At 38.3% G+C, this 25473-nt stretch overlaps 1 protein-coding gene, 1 long non-coding RNA gene, 16 other non-coding genes and 1 pseudogene across 19 annotated transcripts; all 19 read right to left on the minus strand.

Moving 5' to 3' along the window:
- Positions 1-2434: 2434 nt before the first annotated feature.
- Positions 2435-13758, minus strand: LOC121403049. Of its 2 annotated transcripts, XR_005967008.1 has the most exons (19): positions 13277-13758; positions 12796-12814; positions 12643-12718; positions 12253-12299; positions 11970-12021; positions 11618-11667; positions 10921-11063; positions 10212-10377; positions 9829-9869; positions 9059-9100; positions 8727-8776; positions 7887-8023; positions 7156-7322; positions 6857-6899; positions 6572-6623; positions 6208-6257; positions 5373-5555; positions 4669-4709; positions 2435-3326 (listed from the first exon to the last, which is right to left on the minus strand). It is a non-coding gene; the product is annotated as an uncharacterized LOC121403049 (long non-coding RNA). The 2 variants fall into 2 exon arrangements; XR_005967007.1 differs by having other exon boundaries at positions 12643-12814; positions 13277-13757.
- On the minus strand, positions 2934-3064 carry LOC121403551. The gene has a single exon (XR_005967402.1). It is a non-coding gene; the product is annotated as a small nucleolar RNA SNORA35 (small nucleolar RNA).
- Positions 3429-3499, minus strand: LOC121403530. Its single transcript, XR_005967382.1, has one exon. It is a non-coding gene; the product is annotated as a small nucleolar RNA SNORD38 (small nucleolar RNA).
- Positions 4798-4868, minus strand: LOC121403531. The gene has a single exon (XR_005967383.1). It is a non-coding gene; the product is annotated as a small nucleolar RNA SNORD38 (small nucleolar RNA).
- On the minus strand, positions 5971-6101 carry LOC121403552. Its single transcript, XR_005967403.1, has one exon. It is a non-coding gene; the product is annotated as a small nucleolar RNA SNORA35 (small nucleolar RNA).
- Positions 6389-6461, minus strand: LOC121403527. The gene has a single exon (XR_005967379.1). It is a non-coding gene; the product is annotated as a small nucleolar RNA SNORD38 (small nucleolar RNA).
- On the minus strand, positions 6689-6759 carry LOC121403536. The gene has a single exon (XR_005967387.1). It is a non-coding gene; the product is annotated as a small nucleolar RNA SNORD38 (small nucleolar RNA).
- On the minus strand, positions 7392-7464 carry LOC121403520. The gene has a single exon (XR_005967371.1). It is a non-coding gene; the product is annotated as a small nucleolar RNA SNORD55/SNORD39 (small nucleolar RNA).
- On the minus strand, positions 8193-8321 carry LOC121403554. Its single transcript, XR_005967405.1, has one exon. It is a non-coding gene; the product is annotated as a small nucleolar RNA SNORA35 (small nucleolar RNA).
- LOC121403533 lies at positions 9185-9254 on the minus strand. Its single transcript, XR_005967385.1, has one exon. It is a non-coding gene; the product is annotated as a small nucleolar RNA SNORD38 (small nucleolar RNA).
- Positions 10453-10525, minus strand: LOC121403521. Its single transcript, XR_005967372.1, has one exon. It is a non-coding gene; the product is annotated as a small nucleolar RNA SNORD55/SNORD39 (small nucleolar RNA).
- On the minus strand, positions 11382-11511 carry LOC121403550. The gene has a single exon (XR_005967401.1). It is a non-coding gene; the product is annotated as a small nucleolar RNA SNORA35 (small nucleolar RNA).
- LOC121403528 lies at positions 11787-11859 on the minus strand. The gene has a single exon (XR_005967380.1). It is a non-coding gene; the product is annotated as a small nucleolar RNA SNORD38 (small nucleolar RNA).
- LOC121403532 lies at positions 12087-12155 on the minus strand. The gene has a single exon (XR_005967384.1). It is a non-coding gene; the product is annotated as a small nucleolar RNA SNORD38 (small nucleolar RNA).
- Positions 12886-12958, minus strand: LOC121403522. The gene has a single exon (XR_005967373.1). It is a non-coding gene; the product is annotated as a small nucleolar RNA SNORD55/SNORD39 (small nucleolar RNA).
- LOC121403553 lies at positions 13630-13758 on the minus strand. Its single transcript, XR_005967404.1, has one exon. It is a non-coding gene; the product is annotated as a small nucleolar RNA SNORA35 (small nucleolar RNA).
- A 556-nt stretch (positions 13759-14314) lies between these two features.
- LOC121403534 lies at positions 14315-14379 on the minus strand (annotated as a pseudogene).
- Positions 14380-15637: 1258 nt separating this feature from the next.
- On the minus strand, positions 15638-23976 carry rps8.L (ribosomal protein S8 L homeolog). The gene is made up of 6 exons (NM_001093012.2): positions 23963-23976; positions 23250-23356; positions 22738-22837; positions 21135-21310; positions 19981-20110; positions 15638-15792 (listed from the first exon to the last, which is right to left on the minus strand). The coding sequence occupies exons 1-6, from the start codon at positions 23964-23966 to the stop codon at positions 15683-15685; spliced, it is 627 nt and encodes a 208-aa protein (NP_001086481.1). The 5' UTR covers positions 23967-23976; the 3' UTR covers positions 15638-15682.
- Positions 22912-23020, minus strand: LOC121403537. The gene has a single exon (XR_005967388.1). It is a non-coding gene; the product is annotated as a small nucleolar RNA SNORD46 (small nucleolar RNA).
- Positions 23977-25473: the final 1497 nt, after the last annotated feature.

Genomic DNA, 25473 nt, shown 5'->3' on the forward strand with positions numbered 1-25473 from the left:
AGCAGCTCTCTAATACAAGATAACAGCTCCCTGGTAGATATAAGAACAGCACGCAATAGTAAAAGCCAGGTCCCACTGCGACACATTCAGTTTAAAAGGATTGGAACGATTTTTATGGTGCAGTTTTTATTTCTAAATTACACTTACTTTTCACATATTTCACTCTCATATAAAATGTTATTCCTAACCAAGTGTTTTAGTTGTAATATTGGTGTGTAGGCAAAAGGGATGCACCGAATCCAGGATTCTGCCTTTTTCAGCAGGATTTGGCCAAATCCTTGTGCCTGGCCGAACCGAATTTTCATTTGCAAATTGTGGAGAGGGCGGGATTTCACATAACTTTGTTACAAAACAAGGAAGCAAACAAATTGTTTCCACTTTTTCCTTTCCCACCCCTATGCATATGCAAATTAGGATTCGGCTCGGTATTCGGCCAAATCCAAAATAGTGGATTCGGTGCATCCCTAGTAGGCAGCCATCTCAGGTCAATTTGCCTGGTGCTTTCAGAAAGAGCCAGTGCTGCACTATGGAACTGCTTTCTGACTGCTATTGTTTCTCCTACTCAATGTAACTAAAGGAGTGGCAGTTGGACCTGGATTTTTACAATTGAGTGCTATTCTTAGATCTACCAGGGAGGGTTGCCACCTGGCCGGTAAAAATGATGGTTGATCCCAATGTTCTTAATATAAATATATAGGAAAAGCTGGTATTTTTTCCAGAAAAGGTGGCAACCCTAACCAGGGAGCTGTTATCAATTACCTTCCCATTGTTCTGCTAGGGGTTTGTTTTTTTTGACATCACTAGTCATGAGACTAAAATTTATCAGAGCACAAGTCACATGACTGGTGTCACCTGGCAATATGTCTAGCCCCATTTCAGATTTCAAAAAAGCTTTTCTTTTGAAAAAGGTACTTCAGTGCAGAAGTCTGCTGGAGCAGCACAATTAGCGGATGTATTTTGGAAATGTTTTCGCATGAAAGTTCCCCCCACAAGTGCTACCTGGCACATAGTTCTGCGGAGGCTTTTAATTCATTTATCTTGCAATGTAAGCAACTGCGTTCTATACAGCTTATCTGCTATTTTTATTTATTAGGGATATTTAAATATAAAAAATGATGTACTATTAGAAATGTAATTTGACCTTGCAATGTTCTGTTGACCACATCTGTGCAAACACTTGCAATAATTCATAATTTTTAGTAAACACTTGCCTTTAATAAAAAAAAATGTTCCTAGGGGTGCATAAATTCTGATTAGTTATTTAATAGTCTACAGAAGGCTCGGTTTTCACAGTAGGCATCCAAAGCTTGGTAACAAGTCAGATAATGGGAGCATGGAAACCTCAAAGGGGGTTGGTGAGAAACATGTTGCTCACGCGCCACTAGTTGTGGATGATTGTGCTATCCCCCGCGCTTTTTTTTTTTGCCAGATTTAACATCAAAGGGGTTGATCCAGCAGTTGAACATGGGTCAGTCAGTCCTAAGAGATGGGCGAGCGTGGTTCGGAATGGACGGGCGATGGCCTCAGTCGCCCTTGGCCCTAAGGGGTTGAGCCTTAACCTAGCATGTGTTCAGATGGGGTCAGTGACCCTCATTTGAAAACTGGAAAGCGTTGAAGGCAAATAACTAAAAAAACTAACAAATAATTAAGATAAATGGAAAGGTTGCTTGGCATTGGTTATTCTATAACATACCAAAACTTAGCTTAAGGTGAACCACCCCTTTTATTTATAAACTACTGTAGTACTTCTAAAACCAAATCAAACTAATTTTTAACAGTGCAAGGTATATTATATTTAAACTAAAGTCTAAAATACAATAATGCTAGAAATGCTGTATTTTGTATACTAAATATAGACTTACAGCACCAGAAACCTAATTAAACAAATGATTTAGGCTGTCATCTTGGAATGGTTGCACATCTCTACAAGACCAAGACTGACATGCTCAGTGCAGTCTAGGCATCAGTTGGAAGGTTAAGGTTAGGGATCATTAAATCAAAACAGCACAAGTCAAATAATTTCTGCCATAGAAGCCGATACAGCAAGACTGATTAATAATCAGAATATACAGTCTGCGGCTACAAATCTCTACACGGTCACTGGCTGCTCTAAAGGGGGAAAAAAAGCTGCTCAATTTCTGGGAAGTAAGGTGGGGGCTCCCTCCTGCCATTTTAAAGTTTGATAGTTTCCCTGCAGAGCAGTTAGGGACTTTTGAAGTTTCCTATCTTCAGCTGTCAGAGCAAGTAAAATGAAGGGGGAATTTCACTGCATACAGGTGTCTTATAAAAATAGACATTTTTGTAATTAAAGTATATTGGCTCTCTTATTTTTTATTTAAACACCACCACTCATTACAACCCAGCACCAGCATGATTGTGATGGCACTAAATGTATACATTGCTCTATGTTCTATCAAGAATCTCAAACAGAAAAGATGGATAATGTTTTATTTTTAAATCAAAATTCCTGGTTAATACATACCTGTGATGATCATTTAGACAACACATGCCCTATGTTGATACAGTAGAACCCCCATTTTATATTTTCCAGGGAACCAAAAAAAATCCTATAAAATCCAGGACAATGTAAAATCAGGGAAATGTATTATGCATAATATATAGGTAGGGCCACAAAACAATGTAAAATGAGGGAAAACTAAAATCAGGGAATGTAAAATGGAGGTTTCACTGTTTTACAATTTGCAGCAGCATAATAGAGCAAAAATCTTCAGCCTACATTCTCTGGATGCTAGGTTTAGGCCCAATCACCAGCAATAAAATGGATTTTCTATTTCCAAATAGCTATATATTGGCTCTCTTCTTGGCTATTTGTGACAAAACTTAGGCTAAGTAATGGATTAAATATAAAATGCATAAAAAAAAAAACTCCATTGCAGAATACCTACAGTAGAAAACCTAGATACATGTCCAGACAATGTATCCAACTCTAGGAAAGGTCAGGCTACATTACAACCTGACCTTTCTGCAAGAAGGAATCTTATTCTTGCACTGGAATGAGACTCCAAGATCAAGGAAAGGATCATGAAGACACTTGTCAGTGCACAAACATTTACAGATACAATTGAGGCCAAAAAGTAGCACCAGGCAGCCAGCAGGGCAATGCATCAGCAACAATTGTTGGGTTTACAAAAAGCAACTTTACACAACAGTTAGTCAGCTTACCAAAACAAAAAATGGCATATCAAACAAGTAGTTTACCACTAAGCATGAGGGAAATAAAAAGACACAGCCAAGTTGGTTTAGTACATTTATTGCATCTTAAAAACAGTTACTCCAGGAGTCCTTTTCGTTTGGCGGTTAGTTACCTGGAGGGAGGTTGGGGGAGGGGAGAGAATAAAAAAAAAAGTGTTAAAAACCCAAACCCTAGTAAACCCTAGTAAACATTAAAATATTTATGATCAAGTGGTCTTCTTCAGATTGAGAAATATCATCGCATAGTTTCAGTAGCAGAACTGGACATGGTTATCATCAGCAGAAGACAGTGTCCGACTATTCGATACATAGGCAACTAAACCCAATCCAAAAAATCATACTAAGCCAAATGAGATTGCTAAAAAAAAAAAATCATCCACTGCCATTTATGTGATATGTAAGGCTTAAAGGCACAAACCGTTTTGTCCTTCACTTTTTACATATATTCAATGGTTGATTTTGGAGGTATCTGGAGTCAAGTCACCAAAAATGTACAGACTTCAAATAACTTTAAATATAAGCACTGAAAATAATCAAATCAGATTTAAGAGCTTCTATGGAGGAGGATATGGCAGAAGCAATTCTGTTTTAGAAATACTTTAATTCATGTTGGATTGTATTTTAACAGCTATTCTACAGCTATATGCCAGGTTCAATTAATATACAAGTTGCTTTAAGTTTGATTTTTAGAATTACCAAAGGATATGGTTTATATTTGAGTTTGGCAGTGATAAAATGCCTTGTACTTAGGATTCTGTCATGATCTTTATGATGTTTTTTATTTCTAAATTACACTGCAAATAGTTCTCTACCATAAAATTTCATTCCTGAACCAAGTGTATTTTTTAGTCATGATATTGGTGTGTTGGCAGTCATCTTCGGTCATTTTGCCTGGTCATGTGCTTTCAGAAAGAGCCAGTGCTGCACTATGGAACCGCTTTCTGACAGGTGTCGCAGTGGGACCGGGATTTTTTACTACCAAGTGCTGTTCTTAGATCTACCAGGGAGCTGTTCTTTTATGTTAGGGAGCCGCTATCTGGTTACCTTCCCATTGTTCTGTTGGGCTGATCAGGGGGGGAGATGATATCACACCAACTTGCAGTATGACGAAGTTACAGAGCACAAGTCACATGACTGGGAGCACCTGGGAAACTGACAATATGTCAAGCCCCATGTCAGATTTCAAAATTTAATATGAAAAAAAATAAATAAATCCGTTGCTCTTGAAAAACGGATTTCAATGCAGAAGTCTGCTGGAGCATAACTGCTGCATTTTGAAAAGAAAAAACAAACTAGTTTTCCCATGACAGTATCCCTTTAGCTTCTCTCAAACATTGAAATTAAATTAGGGACTTTATTATAAAGTAATTAACATATGACATAAAAATACAGCCAGGGCCAAAGTTTAAAACTTAAATGCTCAGTAATAAACCCACTCAAAAAAAGCATACTCACCTCATAGGACAGATCAACAAGTAGGTGTTCAGTTAACTTATCTGGAGGGCGGAAAAAAAGTTAAAATAAGTTAAAAAAAAAAATGGATTACACTGAGACTCAAATCATTAACATTTACTATCAGGTTGTCTTCTTCAGATTGAGAAATATCATCGTATAATTTCAGTAGCAGAACTGGACAAGGTTATCATCAGCAGAAGACAACTAATTAAATAAAATGGCAGTTAAGCTGGCCAAAGACGCACAGATTCGATCGCACGTATCCCCGATTCGTACAATTTTAGGATAGGGTGTGGAGTGTCCCAACACTTATCATGCCATGCAGATCAGTCGCTCAGCCAATTAAACAGGTTAGAAAATTTGTCGGCTGCTAATCATATCTCTACATGTATTGTCGATTGGACGATTTTCAGTGGGAGACTCACCAGCTTGGACTGACAAACTATCGGCTGATCTGTTCTTTTACGGATTTATTTAGTCTGAATGGTTAGTGGCAGGTCGGAAGATGAGGACATACGTTCGTTCATCCGATAGAGGTAAAATCTTTGCGTCTATGGCCAGCTTTAGGGAGGGATGAGCAATCACAATGACTGCATTGCCCCTGCATTCATTCCTTTTATTAGCAGAGGGGAAGGGACTGCCACTCAGCAGCTAATTATTAAAGAAAACCACTCAACACTCTCAACAGCATCATCTGAACGCACCTCTATTCTATGTGTTCTTCTTTACTTGTCCAAGTTGCTCCAATCATTCTGGTTGTTTGAATTGATGATGCTGCCTATCAAACCAACAATACTATATAAAGGCACATAACGGAGGGAGACTGGCTGAACTGTGATTTGCTGGATCCATGATAATTGCATCTCACCTCGACATTAGAATCAGATCTACAAGCAAAATGTAAAGAATACTTCAGAAAAGTACCTTTTGGCAGGCACCAATAATAACCGTGTATTAACATTCATTGTTCATATTTATTTGACAGAGTAACGTTCAGTTCTGAATGCAAAAGAAAAAAAAAGTGAGCATAAATGAGTTGATGCCGAAATCTTTTGCTTTACAGTGCCATACACTTGTCTGTAGAAATAGGACACATATCAGAAAGGATATAGCAAGATGGAAGGTTTTGCGGTAAGTCTACATTTGGGGCATAAGTTTTTCAGCATGGGCGAATACTAGGGGGTGGGCACCATCCCTAGTGAACAGAAGAATGATACAAAAACTCAGTCAATGTACATGCCCAGACAATAATTAGCAATCTTCTTGGTTATAGGTGAAACTAAGAGCACTGACTAATAAATAAAATGTATCCAACTTTCGGAAAGGTCAGGCTACAGTACAACCTGATCTTTCTGCAAGAAGGAATTTTATTCTTGCACTGAAATAAAACGCCAAAGTCAAGGAAAGGACCAGAAGTTTTTTTATCAGTGCACACTTATCTAGCTATACAATTGAAGCAAAGGGTAGCGGGACACAGATTATATAGTCTAATCCTCGTTTAAGCATTACATTTATTGCAAATTAAAACCGCACACTCACCCCATAGGTCAAGAGAGTTAACGAGCAGCTGTTCTCACTTGTTTGTTAATCTGGAGGGTGGAAAAGGGGGGAAAAAAAAAAAAAAACACTAATGAGCAATAAAGTTGGGTACAAAGGCTAAAAAAAAAAAAAAAAAAAGTCAGACCCAAAACCTTCACTTCATCATTTACAATGAAGTGGTCTTCTTCAGATTAAAAAATATATCATCGCATAGTTTCAGTAGCAGAACTGGACAAAGTTATCATCAGTAGAAGACGCCGCAAATTAGATACAATGACAGTTAAAACTAATACCCAGTATCATACTTAATGATGTTACCATTACAGGGGACTTGACATACTTTAAAAACTCAAAGCATACTCACCCCATAGGACAAAAAGATTGAGTAGGCATTCTCCACTTATTTAGTTGCTTATCTGGAGGGAGAAAAAAAAATGGTGTTACACTGAGAGACAAATCATTAACGTATTTACAATCAGGTTGTCTTCAGATTAAAAAAAAAAAATATCACAGTTTCAGTAGCAGAACTGGACAAGGTTATCATCAGCAAAAGACAACTCCATAAGTTAGATGCAATGGCACTTAAACCAAAGTAATCAACCCCTCATTTAAGCATTGCATTTATTTTTAATTAAAGCAGCATACTTACCCCTTAGTGAAATAGCCCAAAATGCAGCTTGTTTAATTGTCATCTGGAGTGAGGAAGAGGGGAGGGGGAAAAAAACAAGCATTATGGGTTTGGGAACAAAGGATAAAGAGACACAGATCCAAATCAAACTTATGATCAAGTTGTCTCCTTTAGATTAACAAACAGCAAAAGACAACAAAATGTTGCAATGACTGCATTGTCCCTTTATTCATTGATTTTATTAGCAGAGGGGAAGGACTCACTCAGCAGCTCATTATTAAATAAAACCAATGTCCTCATCAACAACAATCTGAACGCACCTTTATTCTATGTGCTCTTTACTTGTCCAAGTTGCGCCAATCATTCTGGTTGTTTCTGAATTCATGATGCTGCCCATCAACCAACAAATACTATGAGGGGGACTGGCTGGGCGGTGAGTAAGCTGGATCCATGATAATTTCATCTCACCCCCACATTAGAATCAGATCTACAAGCAAAATGTAAATACTTCAGAAAAGTAGCTTTTGGCAGGCACCAATAACAGTATATTAAAAACAGAGTGCTCAGTTCTCCAAGGTTGTTTTCCACACAGCAAATTAAGTTTTGCAGCATTTTACATCATTTACACTCTGGATTAGAAGAGAACAGAGGGACTAATTTAAAGATAATGAGCTGATGCACTGCAGGTAGGCCATAACCCCACTATAACGTGAACAAAATGAAAACCAAGGACATCTAGCAAGCAACCCTCAAGTTCTACATCTCCCTCGTGGACACAGCATGGGAAGTGTAATTAAACTTTGGATAGGGCCCTCTTTACCGCTTGTATACACCCATTTACTGTACAACGCCACGGAATATGCGGTCGCTTTACAAATGTATGTTAACAGGAGCTAACCCATAGTTTGGATACACCTGAACCATTTCTAAAATATCCTACATAAACCAAGAAAATCTGTCCCTGCTCTTTCAGCCTCCCTCTACACGTGCATCCTTCACCCGTTGTCTCTAAACTCCACTGAACTACAAAAAGTAACATTGATACACTCACCAGCAGCCATGCAAACTCCACCATATTAAATGGCTACAAAATTTTGTACTCCACCGCAGAATTGATTGGCCCCACATGAGCATTTGCATACAGTTGTGCCTGAACTTTGTTCATATTTACTTGAGTAACGTTCCGCTCTGGATGCAAAAGAAAAATTGTGAGTATAACAGAGTTAATGCCAAAGTGTTTTTCTTTACAGTGCCCTAGTGAATAGACTAAACCAAAACTCAAATATTCAATGTACATGCCCAGTCGACTATTTGCAATCTTCTTTGTTATAGATGACACTCTGTGCACTTACAAATACAATGTATCCAACTCTCGGAAAGGTCAGGCTACATTACAACCTGATCTTTCTGCAAGAAGGAATTTTATTCTTGCACTGAAATAAACTCCAAAGTCAAGGAAAGGACCATAAGATATTCATCAGTGCGCACTTATCTAGCTATTCAATTGCAGCAAAGGGTAGTGGGACACAGATTTTGCCATGCCAAAAAATACAAATCGTAGGAAAGCCTCATCTTGCTTATACCACTGATTACATTATGTTTTAGCACAAGAGGTTGCCACTAGCACTAATGCAAAAGTATTTTCAGGAGATTAGTCAACCATGGGTAGTACAGATTTCCTGCAGGGGACAAATACCCCTGTACGCTATAACCCTACAAAGTAGCAGCACCAGACGTTCAGCAGGATGGTGCAGCTGTAAATAGGTTATGTACTATAGCAACTATGTACTGTTAATTTTTTATCTTAAAAAGTTGCAAAGAATACAATCACCACAGTCTACCCCTCATTTAAGCATTACATTTATTGCAAATTAAAACACTGCATACGCACCTCATAGGACAAGAGACTAAACGAGCAGCTGTGTTCACTTGTTTGTTTATCTGGAGGGAGAAAAAAAAAAAAAAAAAGTAAAACACTTATGTACAAAGGCTAAACAAAGTCAGACCCAAAACCTGCACTTCATTATCTTAGTGATATAGTGGTCTTCAGGTTAAAAAAAAATATCGTATAGTTTCAGTAGCAGAACTGGACAAAGTTATCAGTAGAAGACGCCGCAAATTAGATACAATGACAGTTAAAGCCAATACCCAATATCATACTAAATTATATTACCATTACAGGGGACTCAATATAAAGTATTTAAAAACACAAAGCATAATCACCCCATAGGAGAGTAGGCATTTTCCACTTTAGTTGTTACTTATCTGGATGGAGGGAAAAAAAAAAAAAAAAATATGATTATGATTACACTGAGAGACTAATCATTTACATATTTACGATCAGGTGGTCTCCTTCAGATTGAAAAATATCATCGTATAGTTTCAGTAGCAGAACTGGACAAGGTTATCATCAGCAGAAGACAACTTCACAAGTTAGATGCAATGGCACTTAAAGGAATTGTACAGTGTAAAAATAAAAACTGGGTAAATAGATAGGCTGTGCAAAGCAGAAGCTGTTTCTAATATATAGTTAGCCACAAATGTAATCTATAAAGGCTGGATTGACCACAGAATTGGCAGAACACTACTTCTACACCTATTTTGCAGCTCTTGCTTTCCACCGATTGGTTAGAAGGCAATAACCAATTGGTGACTTGAGGGGGGAGTGTCATATATCTGTTTTTGAATCTGAGCTGAATGCCGAGGATCAATGGCAAACTCACTGAACAGTTAAGTCCCATGTGGCCCCCCCTTCAAGTCGCGGACTACCTCAGAGCTGAAAAGCAGGGAGTAGTGTTCTGGCTATTATGTTAAACATCCAGTCACTCCAGCATTTATACATTACATTTTTGGCAAACTATATTAGAACATTTTTATTTTGCACAGCCGATCTAGTTATCCAGTTTTTATTTTTACACTGAACTGTTCCTTTTTTAAACCAAAGTAATCAAACCTAATTTAAGCATTATTTTTAATTAAAGCAGCATACTTACCCCTTAGGGAAATAGTACAATAAGCAGCTTGTTTGACTCATCTGGAGTGAGGAAGAGGGGAGAAAACAAAACATGAGAATTATGGTTTGTTAACAAAAAGGCTAAAGAGACACAGATCCAAAACCTATGATCAAACTTATGATCAAGTTTGTCACCTTCAGATTAATAAACAACATCTTATAGTTTCAGAAGCAGAACTGGACAAAGTTATCATCAGCAGAAGACAAATTTTAATAAAATGGCAGTTAGGGAGGGATGAGCAATCACAATGACTGCATTGCCCCTTCATTCATTCCTTTTATTAGCAGAGGGGAAGGGACTGACAATCAGCAGCCAATTATTAAAGCTAACCAATGTCCTAATCAACAAAAATCTGAACTCACCTCTTTTCTATGTGCTCTTCTTTACTTGTCCAATCATGCTTGTTTTTGAATTCAAGATGCCTATCAAACCAACAATACTACGAAGACACATAACAGAGGGACTGGCTGAATTGTGAGTACACTGGATTGACGATAATTTCATCTCAACCCCATATTGGAATCAGATCTACAAGCAAAATATAAATAATATTTCAGAAAAGTACATTTTGGCAGGTGCCAACAATATACATGAGTTAAAAACAGAGTGCTCAGTTCTCCAAGGTTGTTTTCCACACCGTAATTTAAGTTTTGCAGCATTTTACATCATATACACTCTGGATGAGAAGAGAGGGACTAATTTAAAGATAATGAGTCGAAGCACTGTAGGTAGGCCATATCCCCACTATGAACAAAATGAAAAGTATGACATCTAGCATGCAACCCTCAAGTTCTACTTTGCCCCTCTTGGACACAGCATTATAGCTGTAATTAAACTTTACCGCTTGTATACACCCATTTACAGTATATCGGCCCCTACAAATGCATGTTAATAACAGGAGATGACCCATTGCTTGCATATCTCAGAACCATTTCTAAAATATCTACATAAGCCAAGAAAATCTGTCCCTGCTATTTCAGTCTGACATTTTACACATGCATCATTTACCCCATGTCTCTAAATTCCACTCAACTAAAAAAAAAAACAAAATTAACACATTGATACACTCACCAGCAGCCCTGCGAACTCCGCCATATTAAATGGCTTCAAAACTTTGTACTACACTGCTGAATTGTTTGGCTCACGTGTGCATTGCCAATAAAGTTGCAGTTGTGCATGAACTTTATTCATATTTGACAGAGCAACATTCTGTTCTGAATGCAAAAGAGAAAAAAAAAGAAAATAAATGGTGAGCATAAATGAGTTAATGCCAAAATCTTTTGCTTTATATTTTACAGTGCCATATTCTTGTCTGTAGAAATAGGACACATTACAGAAAGGATATAGCAAGATGGAAGGTTTTGTGGTAAGTCTACATTTGGGGCATAAGTTTTTCAGCATGGGCGAATACTAGGGGGTGGGCACCATCCCTAGTGAACAGAAGAATGAAACAACTCAGTCAATGTACATGCCCAGTCAATCATTAGCAATCTTCTTGGTTATAAGTGACAAACTAAGTGCACTAACTAATAAAATGTATCCAACTTTCGGAAAGGTCAGGCTACAGTACAACCTGATCTTTCTGCAAGAAGGAATTTTATTCTTGCACTGGAATAAAACTCCAAAGTCAAGGAAAGGACCAGAAGATATTTATCAGTGCACACTTATCTAGCTATACAATTGCAGCAAAGGGTAGCGGGACACAGATTAAGTAGTCTAACCCTCGATTAAGCATTACATTTATTGCAAATTAAAACCGCACACTCACCCGATAGGTCAAGAGAGTTAACGAGCAGCTGTTTTCACTTGTTTGTTAATCTGGAGGGCGGAATAGGGGAAAAAGAAAAAACAAACACTAATGAGCAATAGAGTTGGGTACAAAGGCTAAAAAAAAGTCAGACCCAAAACAGTCACTTCATCATTTGCAATAAAGTGGTCTTCTTCAGATTAAAAAATATATCATCGCATAGTTTCAGTAGCAGAACTGGACAAAGTTATCATCAGTAGAAGACTCTGCAAATTAGATACAATGACAGTTAAAACTAATACCCAGTATCATACTTAATGATGTTACCATTACAGGGGACTTGATATACTTTAAAAACTCAAAGCATACTCACCCCATAGGACAAAAAGATTGAGTAGGCATTCTCCACTTATTTAGTTGCTTATCTGGAGGGAGAAAAAAAAATGGTGTTACACCGAGAGACAAATCATTAACGTATTTACAATCAGGTTGTCTTCAGATTAAAAAAAAAATCACATAGTTTCAGTAGCAGAACTGGACAAGGTTATCATCAGCAAAAGACAACTCCATAACTTAGATGCAATGGCACTTAAACCAAAGTAATCAACCACTCATTTAAGCATTACATTTATTTTTAATTAAAGCAGCATACTTACCCCTTAGTCAAATAGCCCAAAACGCAGCTTGTTTAATTGTCAGTCATCTGGAGTGAGGAAGAGGGGAGGGGGAAAAACAAAACATGAGCATTATGGTTTGGGAACAAAAAGGCTAAAGAGACAGATCCAAAACCTATTTATGATCAAACTTACGATCAAGTTGTCACTTTCAGATTAATAAACATCTTAAAATAGTTTCAGAAGCAGAACTGGACAAAGTTATCAGCAGAAGACAAATTAAATAAAATGGCTGTTAGGGAGGGATAAGCAATCACAATGACTGCATTGTCCATTTATTCATTGATTTTATTAGCAGAGGGGAAGGACTGTCACTCAGCAGCTCATTATTAAAGAAAAATAATGTCCTCATCAACAACAATCTGAACGCACCTCTATTCTATGTGCTCTTCTTTACTTGTCCAAGTTGCTCCAATCATTCTGGTTGTTTCTGAATTCATGATGCTGCCTATCAACCAATAAATACTATATGAGGGGGACTGGCTGAGCGGCGCGTAAGCTGGATCCATGATAATTTCATCTCACCTCCACATTAGAATCAGATCTACAAGCAAAATGTAAATACTTCAGAAAAGTACCTTTTAGCAGGCACCAACAATATCCATGTGTTAAACAAGAGTGCTCAGTTCTCCAAGGTTGTTTTCCACACAGCAAATTAAGTTTTGCATCATTTTACATCATATACACTCTGGATTAGAAGAGATTAGAGGGACTAATTTAAAATTAGCCGATGCACTGTAGGTAGGCCATATGCTCAATGTGAACAAAATGAAAACTGATGGACATCTAGCATGCAACCATCAAGGTTCTACATCGCCCCTCATGGACACAGCATGGGAGGTGTAATTAAACTTTGGACAGGGCCCTCTTTACCTCTTGTATACACCCATTTACTGTACAGCACTGCAGAATGTTGGCATTTTACAAATGCATGTTAATACCGTAACAGGAGATAATCCATTGTCTCTAAATTCCACTGAACTAAAAAATAAATTGATACACTCACCAGCAGCCCTCCGAACGCCACCATATTACATGGCTTAAAAATTCTGTACTCCACCGTAGAGTTGGTTGGATCATATTTACTTGACAAAGTAACACTCCGCTCTGAAATAGAATGCAAAAGAAAATTTGACCATAAATTGGTTAATACCAAAGTATTTTGTTTAACAGAGAGGAAATCGAATGATATGGCAAGATGGAATGTTTTGTGTTAGGTCGACATTTGAGGCATGAAAATTTTGATTCAGCATGGGCCGATACTAGGGGGTCGGGCACTAGATTCAATTTACATGCCCAGTTGATTATTGGCAGTCTGCTTGGTTATAGGTGACAAACTGCACTGACAAACTACAAATAAAATGTATCCAACTCTCGGAAAGGTCAGGCTACATTACAACCTGATCTTTCTGCAAGAAGGAATTTTATTCTTGCACTGAAATAAACTCCAAAGTCAAGGAAAGGACCAGAAGATATTCATCAGTGCGCACTTATCTAGCTATTCAATTGCAGCAAAGGGTAGTGGGACACAGATTATTTTGCCATGCTAAACATACAAATTGTAGGAAAGCCTCATCTTGCCTATACCAGTGATAACACAATTCATGTTTTAGCATAAGAGGTTGCCACAAGCACCAATGGAAAGGTATTTTGCAAAGGTATTTTCAGAATATTAGTCATTCATGGGTAGTGTAGATTTCCTGCAGGGGGGCAAATACCCCTGTATGCCATAAACCTACAAAGTAGCAGCACCAGACATCCATCAGGATGATGCAGCTCTAAACGATAGGTTATGTACTATAGCAAACACCATGCACTGTTACTTCTTTAGTTTAACAGGTTGCAAAGAGCAGACACATCAGTCTAACCCATTTAAGCATTACATTTATTGCAAATTAAAACAGCACTCACCCCATAGGGCAGGAGACTTAGCAAGCAGCTGTTCTCACTTGTTTGTTAATCTGGAGGGAGGAAGAGAAAAAAAAAAAAAAAAAAACTGTAAAACAAACTTATGAGCATTAGAGTTGGGTACTTAATTATGATGTCTTCAGATTAAAAAAATATCGTATTGTTTCAGTAGCAGAACTGGACAAAGTTATCATCAGTAGAAGACACCTCAAATTCTATACAATGGCAGTTAAACCCAATACCCAGCATCATACTAAATTATGTTACCATTATAAGGGGCTCAATAGAAAGTATTTAAAAACTCACCTGATTAAGGAAGCATGGTGGTAATCTGGAGTCGCTGGATGGGAATTAAATTGTCCCATAATTTTTTTTATCTGGATACATCCAAGATACTTGGTGCTAAAAGTAGGAAGAGATTATCCAGAAATGCAAGCACAAACCATTAACTCTGTTGCAAAAATGGATACTTAACAGAGTCAAGTGTGACCACTATAATGTGTGTCTCATGCAAAACTTAAAGGCACACCGGATTCCTTCTGCTTCCAGGTACATAATATATTTTGTGCACTGTTGAATGTTGCATACACAATAGCTTGGCGAGGCGGTCTTTATGCAATTGGACACACATGCGCACACACACACACGCGCGCGTCTCAAAATCCCTTAGCCCACTGATGAACTTGTGGCTAAATCAGGAGGTGGAACTGAGAGGATACTGAACATGCACCAATTGGTAAAGAGGGGGATGCGGTTGCCAGGCCAATGACTAGTGCTGCACTGGGCCAAAATTCATCCTTGGTTTAAGAACACAGAAAAGGCAGATTTCATTGTGGTCTAGAGAATTTTCAGTAATACTATTTTCAAATGATTTTATCAGAAAGTATTCAGACTTTACTGCAGGTTTGACAGAGCAACAAACAACAATATTTTTAGACAAGATCACCACACCATAGAATTAATGTACTGAAAATTATACTGAATATTGACACTTGCAGTAATCTTGCTGTAGTGAATCATACCTGCAATTTGCAAAAAAAATATATAAAAGTATAATACTTAAAAAGCAAAATAGGTTTTCTATAGTACCCAGGCAAACTGCCTTTTATCACATGGAAGTTATGTAATTTATCCTGAAATTGAAACAATTCAATAGAAAATCTGACAAAATGCAAGACAAATTAGCCAGAGGTCCTATTCTAAACCATGTTTTATAACACTGTTCAGTCATATCTGCTAATTGATGTTAACTGCTCTGAAAAATGATCAAACCTAGAACACTTGGAAATAATTTTGTATATCCATCCCCAATGTAGAGAATACAAGCAACCACAAAAATGCTACAAAAAAGTAAATTCACCCATGTTTTTCAGTCAGTATATAGTGATCCCCCTTGTTTAAAGTCAGACATGTCATTAGTTAAGGATATTATGGAGAAAACACAAGATACACAATATAATTAACTTGTTTTAACAACATTTATTTTATATGGGTATTAACATGTTTATTTGCCCTTTTTGGCCTTGATCTTTCTCAGGTAGAACTCCAACTCCTTCCCTTCGAGTACATAACCATCAGCTCTACCGCACTGACCTGGTCTGGATGCTATGCATGCTGAAAAAGAACAAAACCAAATGGTTATAAAAGCAAACACAGGCATACCATGCATGGACAAGGTAAGCACTATATTCACTTGTAATTCAGCTTGCATTGAACATTATATATTCTTGTACTGATCAGCGCAATGCACTTTTGACAACTGAGGCAGACATAGCAGTTAAAGGGGTGGTTCACCTTTGAGCTCACTTTTAGTATGTTATAGAATTACTAATTCCTAGCAACTTTTCAGTTGGTCTTCATTATTTTGTATAGTTTTTGAATGATTTGCCTTCTGACTCTTTCCAGCTTTCAAATGGGGGGTTCAATAACCCCATCTAAAATACAAATGCTCTGTAAGGCTACAAAATTATTGTTATTGCTACTTTTTGTTATGCATCTTTCTATTCAGACCCTCTCCTACTCATATTCCAGTCTATTATACAAATCAATGCATGGTTGCTAGGGTTATTTGGATCTTAGCAACAAGACTGCTGAAACAGCAAACTGGAGAGCTGCTGAATAAAGCGCTACATCACTCCGTAACTACAAAAAAAAAAAGAAAACCAATTGCAAATTGTCTCAGAACATCACTCTACACATCATACTAAAAGTTAACTCAAAGGTGAACAACCCCTTTAATTACCCTTACTAGTAAAACGTGTATAATAGACACATTACCTCTAAACCGGAGACTCAGGTAGCAAAAGGTGTGGCTCCTGTATACAGAGCTACAAGGATAAATGTACAGTTTGTTCTGCAGCCTTTACATAAGAGAAATATTCCCCCATTAATAGGGTTGTTCACCTTCCAAACACTTTATTTTGACTTGTGTTCAGATAGTTAACCATAAATAAGACTTTTTCAATTGCTTTCCATCTTTTATTTTTTACTGTTTTTACGAAAACTGAAGCTGTAAGTTTAAGGTTTGTGTCTGAGGTTTCAGTAAGACAGCTCAGTGATCCAGGAGCAGATTTTGAACGGTTACAATTTGCTACATTTAATTGCAACATTTATTGGATACATTTTTTGGCAGTATATTTGGAATATTAGTAACTATTGTATCAAATTCTGCTCAACAGGGACAAAGATAACCAAATGTATCAATTTAGAACATCCCCCCTCCCAGAGCTGATTGCACTTCAATATTAGAAAAACTAATAAAAAAGTGATTGGAAAAAGTCTCTGGTGAACAATCTGAAACCAACTGAACTGAAAAAAGGGTTTGAAGGCGAACAACCCCTTTAACACAACATGCTACAGGGCAAATGACAAGAAATACTGCAGCACACCTAGACAGTCACTCAATGCACCACAGAAGTGAACATTTACTTTACATTGTGATATCAGGAAGGTTAAATCAGAAATACCAAGTTGGAAATAAAAAAAAATAAAAAAAAGACTGGAGTTCATGCTGGAGTGTGTCAACATTCTATTGGAAGGCACACAGTCTATTTTACCAGCACTCACTTCAGACATGTGCATATTAACCCAAAGAATTAACAGATTTAGATTTGTGCTCCTGCACAAAAAATGCATTCCACAATAACATTTGATATTCAGTAGTATGAAACCAGTTTCATATTTCCAATTGCCACCCAAGGTGCAGTCACATTATGATCTTGGAGCAGTTATCCCAGTGAGCATTAAGAGGTAGACAGCTCTGTTAAAGGGGAAGTAGGGGACAGGAGCAAGAAGGCTGCAAAAAGATTTTTTATTTTGGGTAAAAACGTTTGAGAGAACAGGATATGTACAGAACAAGCAGGCTGATTTAATATGAAAGCCCCTCGCTGTTCTCTGCTTCGGCTAAAATCCTGATCCTAATTTAAACCTCGCTGTGCTCTGCTTGCTACGATCCTGCCCGCAGCTCAGTAATGGACACGAACCAATAGAGCTTTGTCATAGTGACAAAACGCTTTGGGCTCCTGTTGGCTAGAGGGGGCAGGCATATAAAGATAAGAGCACGTCAGACAAGAAGAGAAGGGAGATTCTGATTACTAGCATGCACATTCACAGGATACAGTGTAATGAGGCACTTCAGTGCAGAGACAGCAGGTTAAGAACAATAAGAAATTTTGACTACATAACCCAACTTTGGGAATCTGTGTAGGAAGTCTGTTTAAAGACAGACTCTGCTCTGTGCAGTAGGTGCTTACACAGAACCCCTTTGTTTTCAAACTGTTTATTAACCTTTCGTGGTAGTTTAAGCTCAGCCACATATTCATTAATGAAGTACAAACTGCAGAATAGGCTTTCACTGTCCTTTAATGGAGAACCACCCAGGGGATATTTGTGGATAATAAACTTAAAGGTACAGTAACACCAGAAATAATAAAAGCATTTTAAAGTAAACATTATACTGTTAGTAAGTACTTGTAAAAAACTGGTGTGTTTGCTTCAGAAAGACTACTATAGTTTAGATTGAATGGCTGCCACCATGGCTAACACAAAAGCTTGTTTATATAAACTATAGTAGTCTTTCTGATGCAAACACCATTTTTACCAGTGCAGAGCAACAGTAAATTATATTTCAATTACTTTGATAAACATTCAGTTTTTGGTGTTACTGTTCCTTTAAAGGTGTGGTTCACCTTCAAACAACAAGTTGTTTTCAGATAGATCACCAGAAATAACGACTTCCCAATAACTGTGTGAACTGTTCTAAAATGATACATTTAGTTGATACATTTCTTATTTTTGTCCCTGCTGAGCAGAATCTCTGGGTTTCATTACAGGCAGCTGTTGTAATGGACAATAGTTGCCAATACTCCAGAGATGCTGCTGAGAAATGTATCAACTAAATGTTGCAAAATTGTAACAGTTTAGAGTCTGCACCTGAATTACTGAGCGGACAGTCTCAAACACCAGACATGAACATTCAACTTTAAATTTAGATTTCTGGGGAACAATCTAAAAAAAAAAAAAAAAAAAAAAAAAAATGAATTGAAAAAGTGTTTGGAAGGTGAAAAACCCCTTTAAGGTATAGATTTGTGAGAGGGGGTATTTTAGCTTTTTTTTTAAAGCACTACATTATCCAGTCTCTAAAGGCCAGAGATAGCCCAAGAACAACAACTATGCCAATAAAGCTGAAGGACTGTCTCGGTTATAAAGGCTGGCTAAGTTGGGAATGTTTACACAGGAGAAGGGGTGCTCAAAGGGTAAAAGATAACTATGCATAAATATATAATGGGGCTAAACATTAAAACATTGATGCTTTATTCACCAAAGGACCTTTCAGCAGACAACAGCATCTGCCGAGATTAGAAGAAATGAGGTTCCATATTAATACAGAATATAGGTTTTATTACAAAGATGTGTTGTTGTGGAATTTTCTCCATGAAGTGGCTGTAAGATGTATGTATAGTAGGTAGCTACAAGAAGGGGTTAAGAGTATTTTAGCAAGGAAGAAAATGCAGGGTTACAGAAATGAGCTCTTGGCGCAAATATGGTCAAGGGGTTGCCATCTTCCAAAAGAGTTTTCGCATTCTTCCGGATTAACTAGTAGTTGGGATAGGTCCTTCAAAAAGGTTGAACTCTGAAAAGTGTCATTTCATCTATATTACTGTATGACCTTATACCGTCAACTCCACTGAAGCATTCACCAATGTCCAAATATAAACAAGGAACTAAGCACCCGAGACAATGCTTCCCAATGCTTCCATGATCAAGACAGTGGCAGAAGAGGACTGGATGCTCAGCCTGCGTTTCTCTGCAGGCCAATGTCTGTTTGGTCAGTAAGGCCTCAGTGTTATCACAAGCTATAGATTCTAATTGTGGGCTCCTCAGAAGCACTTTTAACTATAAAGATTACAGACTTGAATGGGGATCTTACATGCAGAGATCCAGCTTAATAGCAGAAAATGCATTATTTCATTATTAAGCTGGATGTTTTACATGGGGAGATCCCCATTTTTTTGCATACCTCCACTTGTAAATAATATTGTTTATTTCATATTCCTGTAGCATGAAACATTTAGCTCCTGCTAGTGTCTGTATAGGCCTATGAATATGCACCAGAAGGTGAGAAAGTCAGTCTAAAAGATTATGAAAGAATTCCTTACCACCAAGATTAGTTCTGGAATGTGTGATTTAACTGAAACAAGTTGAAGATTGAGGCCAATAGAAACACCCTGTATGCTACAGATTTTTACAGAAATTGCATTCAAATGTTACCTTAAATTCATAACCTTGATGTTTAAAACTCACCAAGCAGTTTGCCTTGCTGGAACTGTTCTTCCAAAAGTGGGCTTATTTTTGCTGTCTTTTTCCTCTCCTCATATTTCTTCTGTGTTTTCTTGGATCGTTTCTTGTTCAGGATTTCTTCCTCTTCAGGGGTCTAAAACATCAAATGTTAAAAAATAAATCTAAAATTTGAAATTTTTACTATAAATAATAAATTTAACATTTAACATACATATTATTGCTAAGTATATGGACATGTCCTACACAAAAAAGGTCAATCCACAGGGGGTGCTCAAACTCCCGAACACTTGTGAATGAATAGAAGGCAAAACCCTGCCTAGAAGAGAAAAAGGTTATCAAACCACAAAAAGTAACACCCTTTTCTTTGGAACATATTGGTGAAAACATTTGCCATACAGTGCATCATAATAGGTTAAAAAAAAAAAAAAGAAAAGCCTTTAAATGCCTTTAGCAAATACCCGATGGCAAGTCACATATGTAAAGTGCGGCAGCTTTAAGGGCTATTCATTTTTAAAGACCTGTGAAAACATTCATTTGCACCAGAGTGGTTTGATTCTACCCATAAAAAGTGAGATCTATTCCAGCCTCTGTTTGGAGAAAGCCCAAATTGACTGGAAAGTTAAGACACTGACCTTATTGATAGACCGTGCATTTGGATGTCTGAAGGAACAGTACTTTGCAACTATAAACCCCAAAATGTAGAAAAGGGAAATCAATGACCCTGAAAATACGAGAGCACAAACACAGCGACCATGGAGTCGTCAATCTGTATTTGGATTTAATTAGTGCAAGTTTGATGTAAACACTAGATACACCAAAGCCTTTCAGTTCGGGATTCACCTCAATGCAATACCTTTTACAGGATTTAGATTCAGCCAGATCTTAAGTGCTCAGCCAAACCTGAACCCATAAAGTCAAGACACTTTAAAAGCTCTAGACAATCTAAATCTAAAATGACTGTTCAGATAATGGTGTGCAAATAGGGTACAGATGCCGTATTTAGCAAAGTCTTTTGTGAAGGACCATTATTTGGTTGATTCTACAGCACTGCAGAATGTTTGCACTCAAGGGTTACTAAAACCTATAAATTACTACCCTTCAGACACACACAAACCAAAAAAAAGCAAAACAAAGCCGTGTTAAACTTAAACACTTACAAGTTTGGCTCCCTTCTTGCGTCCTAGTGGCAAAGCATTATGGGCCTCAAACCATTGTCTGAAAGGAGTGCTGTCAACCAGGAGAATGCAATTCTTCACAAGGGTTTTGGTTCGAACCAGTTCATTGTTAGAAGCATTGTACACCACATCAATGATTCTAGTTTTACGTGTGCAACCTTTAGATAAATACATTAAAATAAAGTAAAAAAGTCAGATATAAAGTTGTTTTTAGGAGGAACTTTGTTATTCAGCATGCAACATCCAGAACTTTTAATTAGCTTCCTGTAAATCTCTGCATAACAAAATGTTGCAAATCCTTTCTGAAGACATTTGAGGGGAATGTTTTTAATCCACGCTGAAATATACAGGTGTTTTTGCACAGGTCCTCTCAGCCCGGCTCCTAAGTTCTTAAAAATGCAGTGCAGTCAGAGTAACTATGACTTTCCTAACACAGAGAGATTCAAGACCAAAAGATCATAGAAAGCTCCCATAAGGCTAAAGTTGTCATCATTAGCACTGCTGAGAACATACATACATACATGTAACAGCTGAAAAAAAAAAATTTGCAATAAGCTTTTTAAAAAACTGGCTAAACACTAGGTCCCAAAAAGTAATTATGTATGAAAATGTTATCGCAAGCCCTCACTTGGGTCCCCAAGATTAATGCCTGATGTAGTCCATTCCTCACTACTATCCATGCTAACATTCTTCATTTAATCAGTTACAATTAAATTAAAGACTTCCCGAGAGGGGATCGTATCATGCCTGTGCCTTGTCCTGAGGGCCGCTAAGTTCACCCACAGCCTAGAGAAGCCATACAAATCCCTTTGAGTTAACTTTCAGCATGTTTAAGAACAACATATTCTTAGCAACTTTTCAACTGGGCTTTACACCATTACCTGGCTGCTAGGGTAAATTGGAGCCTAGTAACCAGATAAACTGCTGAAATTCAAAACTGGAGAGGTACTAAAAAAAAAAAAATTAAGACTAATTGCAATTTATGTCAGAATATCACTGTCTACATCATACTAAACGTTAAAGCTGAAGGTGAACCAGCTCTTTAAGCATTCCACTTCCCTAACTACCCAGTAGACCATGCTCTTTGGGAAAAATGCACGGACCAGGGGAACTTCCGATAAGCTGGTGCAGCAATTATTGAAGTTTTGCTTTGTTTGCTAATGTGATCTCTGAAGACAATACTTTGCATAAACAAAACAGCCTTATGGAGTCATTGCTTCATTTTGAAATACAGTACCTATAAAGCAGGGATGCACCGAATCCAGGATTCTGCCGAATCCTTCTGCCCAGCCGAATCCGCATATGCAAATTAGGGGTGGGAAGGTAAATCACGAGATTTTTCGTCACAAAACAAGGGAAAAAAATTCCGCCTTCGCACCCCTAATTTACATATGCAAATTAGGGTTCGGATTCAGCCGTATCTTTCACAAAGGATTCGGTGCATCCCTACTATAAAGGTTTGCAAATACAGATCTTTCAAGAGTTCAGACTAGCAAAATTGGTAAATGCACATTTTAATATAAGTAGGCCCTTTAAGGAAAGCTTTAAAAACATCAGTGTTAAAAAGCAACAGATTTTAACTTACACTCTGATCCCCATGAAAAGTTGCCTGCATCCAACCTCAGAGCACGATATTTTTTGTTACCACCGCGGACTCTCACAGTGTGGATACGGCGAGGGCCGATCTAAAATATTTTGACAGCAAAAAGTTAATCGAAATATTAACCTACAGAAGCTTTTTTTTATATATAAAGCTAAAGGCAATTCATCAGTGTAACTATGACAGGCCTATCACTGGCTGGCAGCAAAAACATGGCCAAAACGGCCTGAGCTGCAAGCCTAAGGACAGTGTTTCATCACAGATTGCCGTAAACATGACCAGTTTTATAGATCCAAGGTTCCCTTATAGTTTTACACACTATTCTACTAGAATTGCTGCAATGTACACAATAATAATGCTAATGGCACTGAAGTCACAGGTAGACAGCATTTCGTGCATAACCTAATACACTATCACCAGTATTGTGCAGCACAACATGATACAACCAAACCAGTGCCATTCTTGCAACAGAGTGCTTTGTGCATTTTTAGTCTAACCTTGGTGTTAGCGGCAGGACGGCCAAGTTCATACTTTCTCTTTTTGTGGTAAGGCTTCCTTTTACCGCCAGTCTTGCGGCGCTTGTGCCAGTTGTCCCTTGAGATACCTGTGTATAAAGATCAGAATTCCATTCAAGAGGGAAAACGTTTATATTCAACAAGTGGTTTGTCATAATGGCATGAGAAGCTGCCATCATCATGGGCTCAATCCTGCAGCACCATGACTAGATAAGTAAAATAGTCTATAGGCAGCAGTTAGCATGGTCTGCACAGGGATCTCTTTAGTAAAATAGAAGCCGAATATTTATGATGACAGAAATCACAGAAGCAAAGGAATAGAAAACAAAAAACGCTTATGGGGTTTAATAGTGAAGTAAAGGCCTTACAAGCATATTAGCTGTCGCTTTAATGCACATGCTGGCAGTACGGAAAGAAACTAGTCCAAAGTTAATGAAAAAAACTGTGCATTTCAATGTAACACTCGATTCAACGATGCCCGCCATGACAAAAAACTCACAGCGACACTCTCTCGCAAGAGTTTAGCAAGCGACGGATCAGAGATGATGTTTTATCCCAATTTGCACGGCTCAGGGTTTAGTGAAATCCCAACTATAATTCCCCACGACAAACGACCAGCTGATGTTCGACACCCGGGGAGATGGATGTAGATTTTAACTCGCGCTTTCACAGACAGCACAGCGGCCATGACTTACCCATTCTCAGGCGCAGGCTGGAAAGAGGAAACGCAAAGGATTTCGGGAAAGTTTGTTACTTCTACAATCTCGCGAGATTGCAAACGTCATAAAAAAAAATTGCGCTTGCTTCGGGATTGTTTTGTTTCTGGTTCAAGCGATGCTGAAAGAGTTCCAATATTATACGCGTAGCTAGAGTTTTTGTTGTTTTCTGTCTTAAGTCACCCTGACTGTCTCCTCGTAAATTATGAGCGGCAGTTGTCAAACTTTATGCTTCTGTTTTACGCAATACACGTGTTGAAATTAATTAAATGTCGACGTGTCATTGCATTTGCGTATTGCACTAAAACACACGTTATATCAGGGGTGTCCAAAATTTTTGCGACAAGGCCAGATTTGGTGAGGTGAAAATGTGTGGGGGCCGAACCATTAACATTAAATTAATGAATAGCTGTAATATTTTGCACAGTTAGTGAAATGATCGTCAGTGGCGTAACTACTTGGGGAGCAGGGGGTGCGATTGGGCCAGGGCCCCCGGTAGATCGCGCACCACTGAGTTTTTTACTAATTGGGGCTTACGGAAAGGGGGGGTGGGGGCCCGGCTACACGTCGCGCCCCTGGGCCCGCCCCCCTCTAGTTGCGCTACTGATGATCGTCTATACTGCTGCCTGTGTGCTGAAGGTGTTAGCAATAGACACGTACTGGAACATAGTGATGCGCAACTCTCACATACTTCTTTAGGGCTGAAGGTGTCAATAGACTTACTGACGTGCCAGTACAGTAAACTAAAGAAGTATGCAAGAGTGGTGCGTCACTACGTGCCAGTACGTGTCTATTGCTAACACTTTCAGCCAGTGCCGCCATTAGAAATCACGGGGCCTTGTACAACAACATTTTCAGGGCCCCCTGTGCGGCCGAGCCCCACCCCAGATCCCACTCCACATCACAGTTAAAAGACCACACAGACATCAGCGCTAAAATAGTAAAAAAAACCCCCCCCCCCACACACACAAGTTATAAAAAGCTATTGATGGTCAGAACCCCCTTATATGTTAAAAAATACCATTGGCGCCAGGGCCCCCCTTACAAGTTAAAAAAAATTGGGGCTTCGGCTATTTTCGTAGCTTAGGGTCTTTTCGCCGATTCTGGAGTTCGGCACTTCCGCATTTCAGCTGTTCGGAACTTCGAAGATGGAAGCAGGCTTCGGCGCTCATAAGGGGGCCCGGCTCTTTCAAAACTGCAGCACTGCCGGGCCCCCCTTCATGCCCGGGCCACTTGTCCCCCCCTGATGGCGGCCCTGCCTTCAGCACACAGGCAGCAGTATAGACCAAGTGGCAGATCATTTCACTAATGTGCCTTAATATTACTGTTACGGCTACACAATTCCTGATCACACTGTGCTGGCGGGCCGCATTATTATTAATTTCATGATGGAGGCTGAGGGCCAGTGTAAATTTGAAAACAGGCCTGACTTTGGACATGCCTGCGTTATATCCTCTTTTAATGAGTAAAGGCTGTAAGATGATTGATTT

This window comes from Xenopus laevis, chromosome 4L (genome assembly GCF_017654675.1).
Source record: "Xenopus laevis strain J_2021 chromosome 4L, Xenopus_laevis_v10.1, whole genome shotgun sequence".
NCBI lineage: Eukaryota > Metazoa > Chordata > Amphibia > Anura > Pipidae > Xenopus > Xenopus laevis.

Bases quoted from the DNA above. Each gene is read 5' to 3' on its own strand.
- rps8.L (NM_001093012.2), bottom strand. The intron at 22,838-23,249 runs GTTAGACTAAAA...AAAATATTTTAG, and splicing joins GTCCTGCCGCTAACACCAAG to ATCGGCCCTCGCCGTATCCA. The intron at 20,111-21,134 runs GTAAGTGTTTAA...TTGATGTTTTAG, and splicing joins GCAAGAAGGGAGCCAAACTT to ACCCCTGAAGAGGAAGAAAT.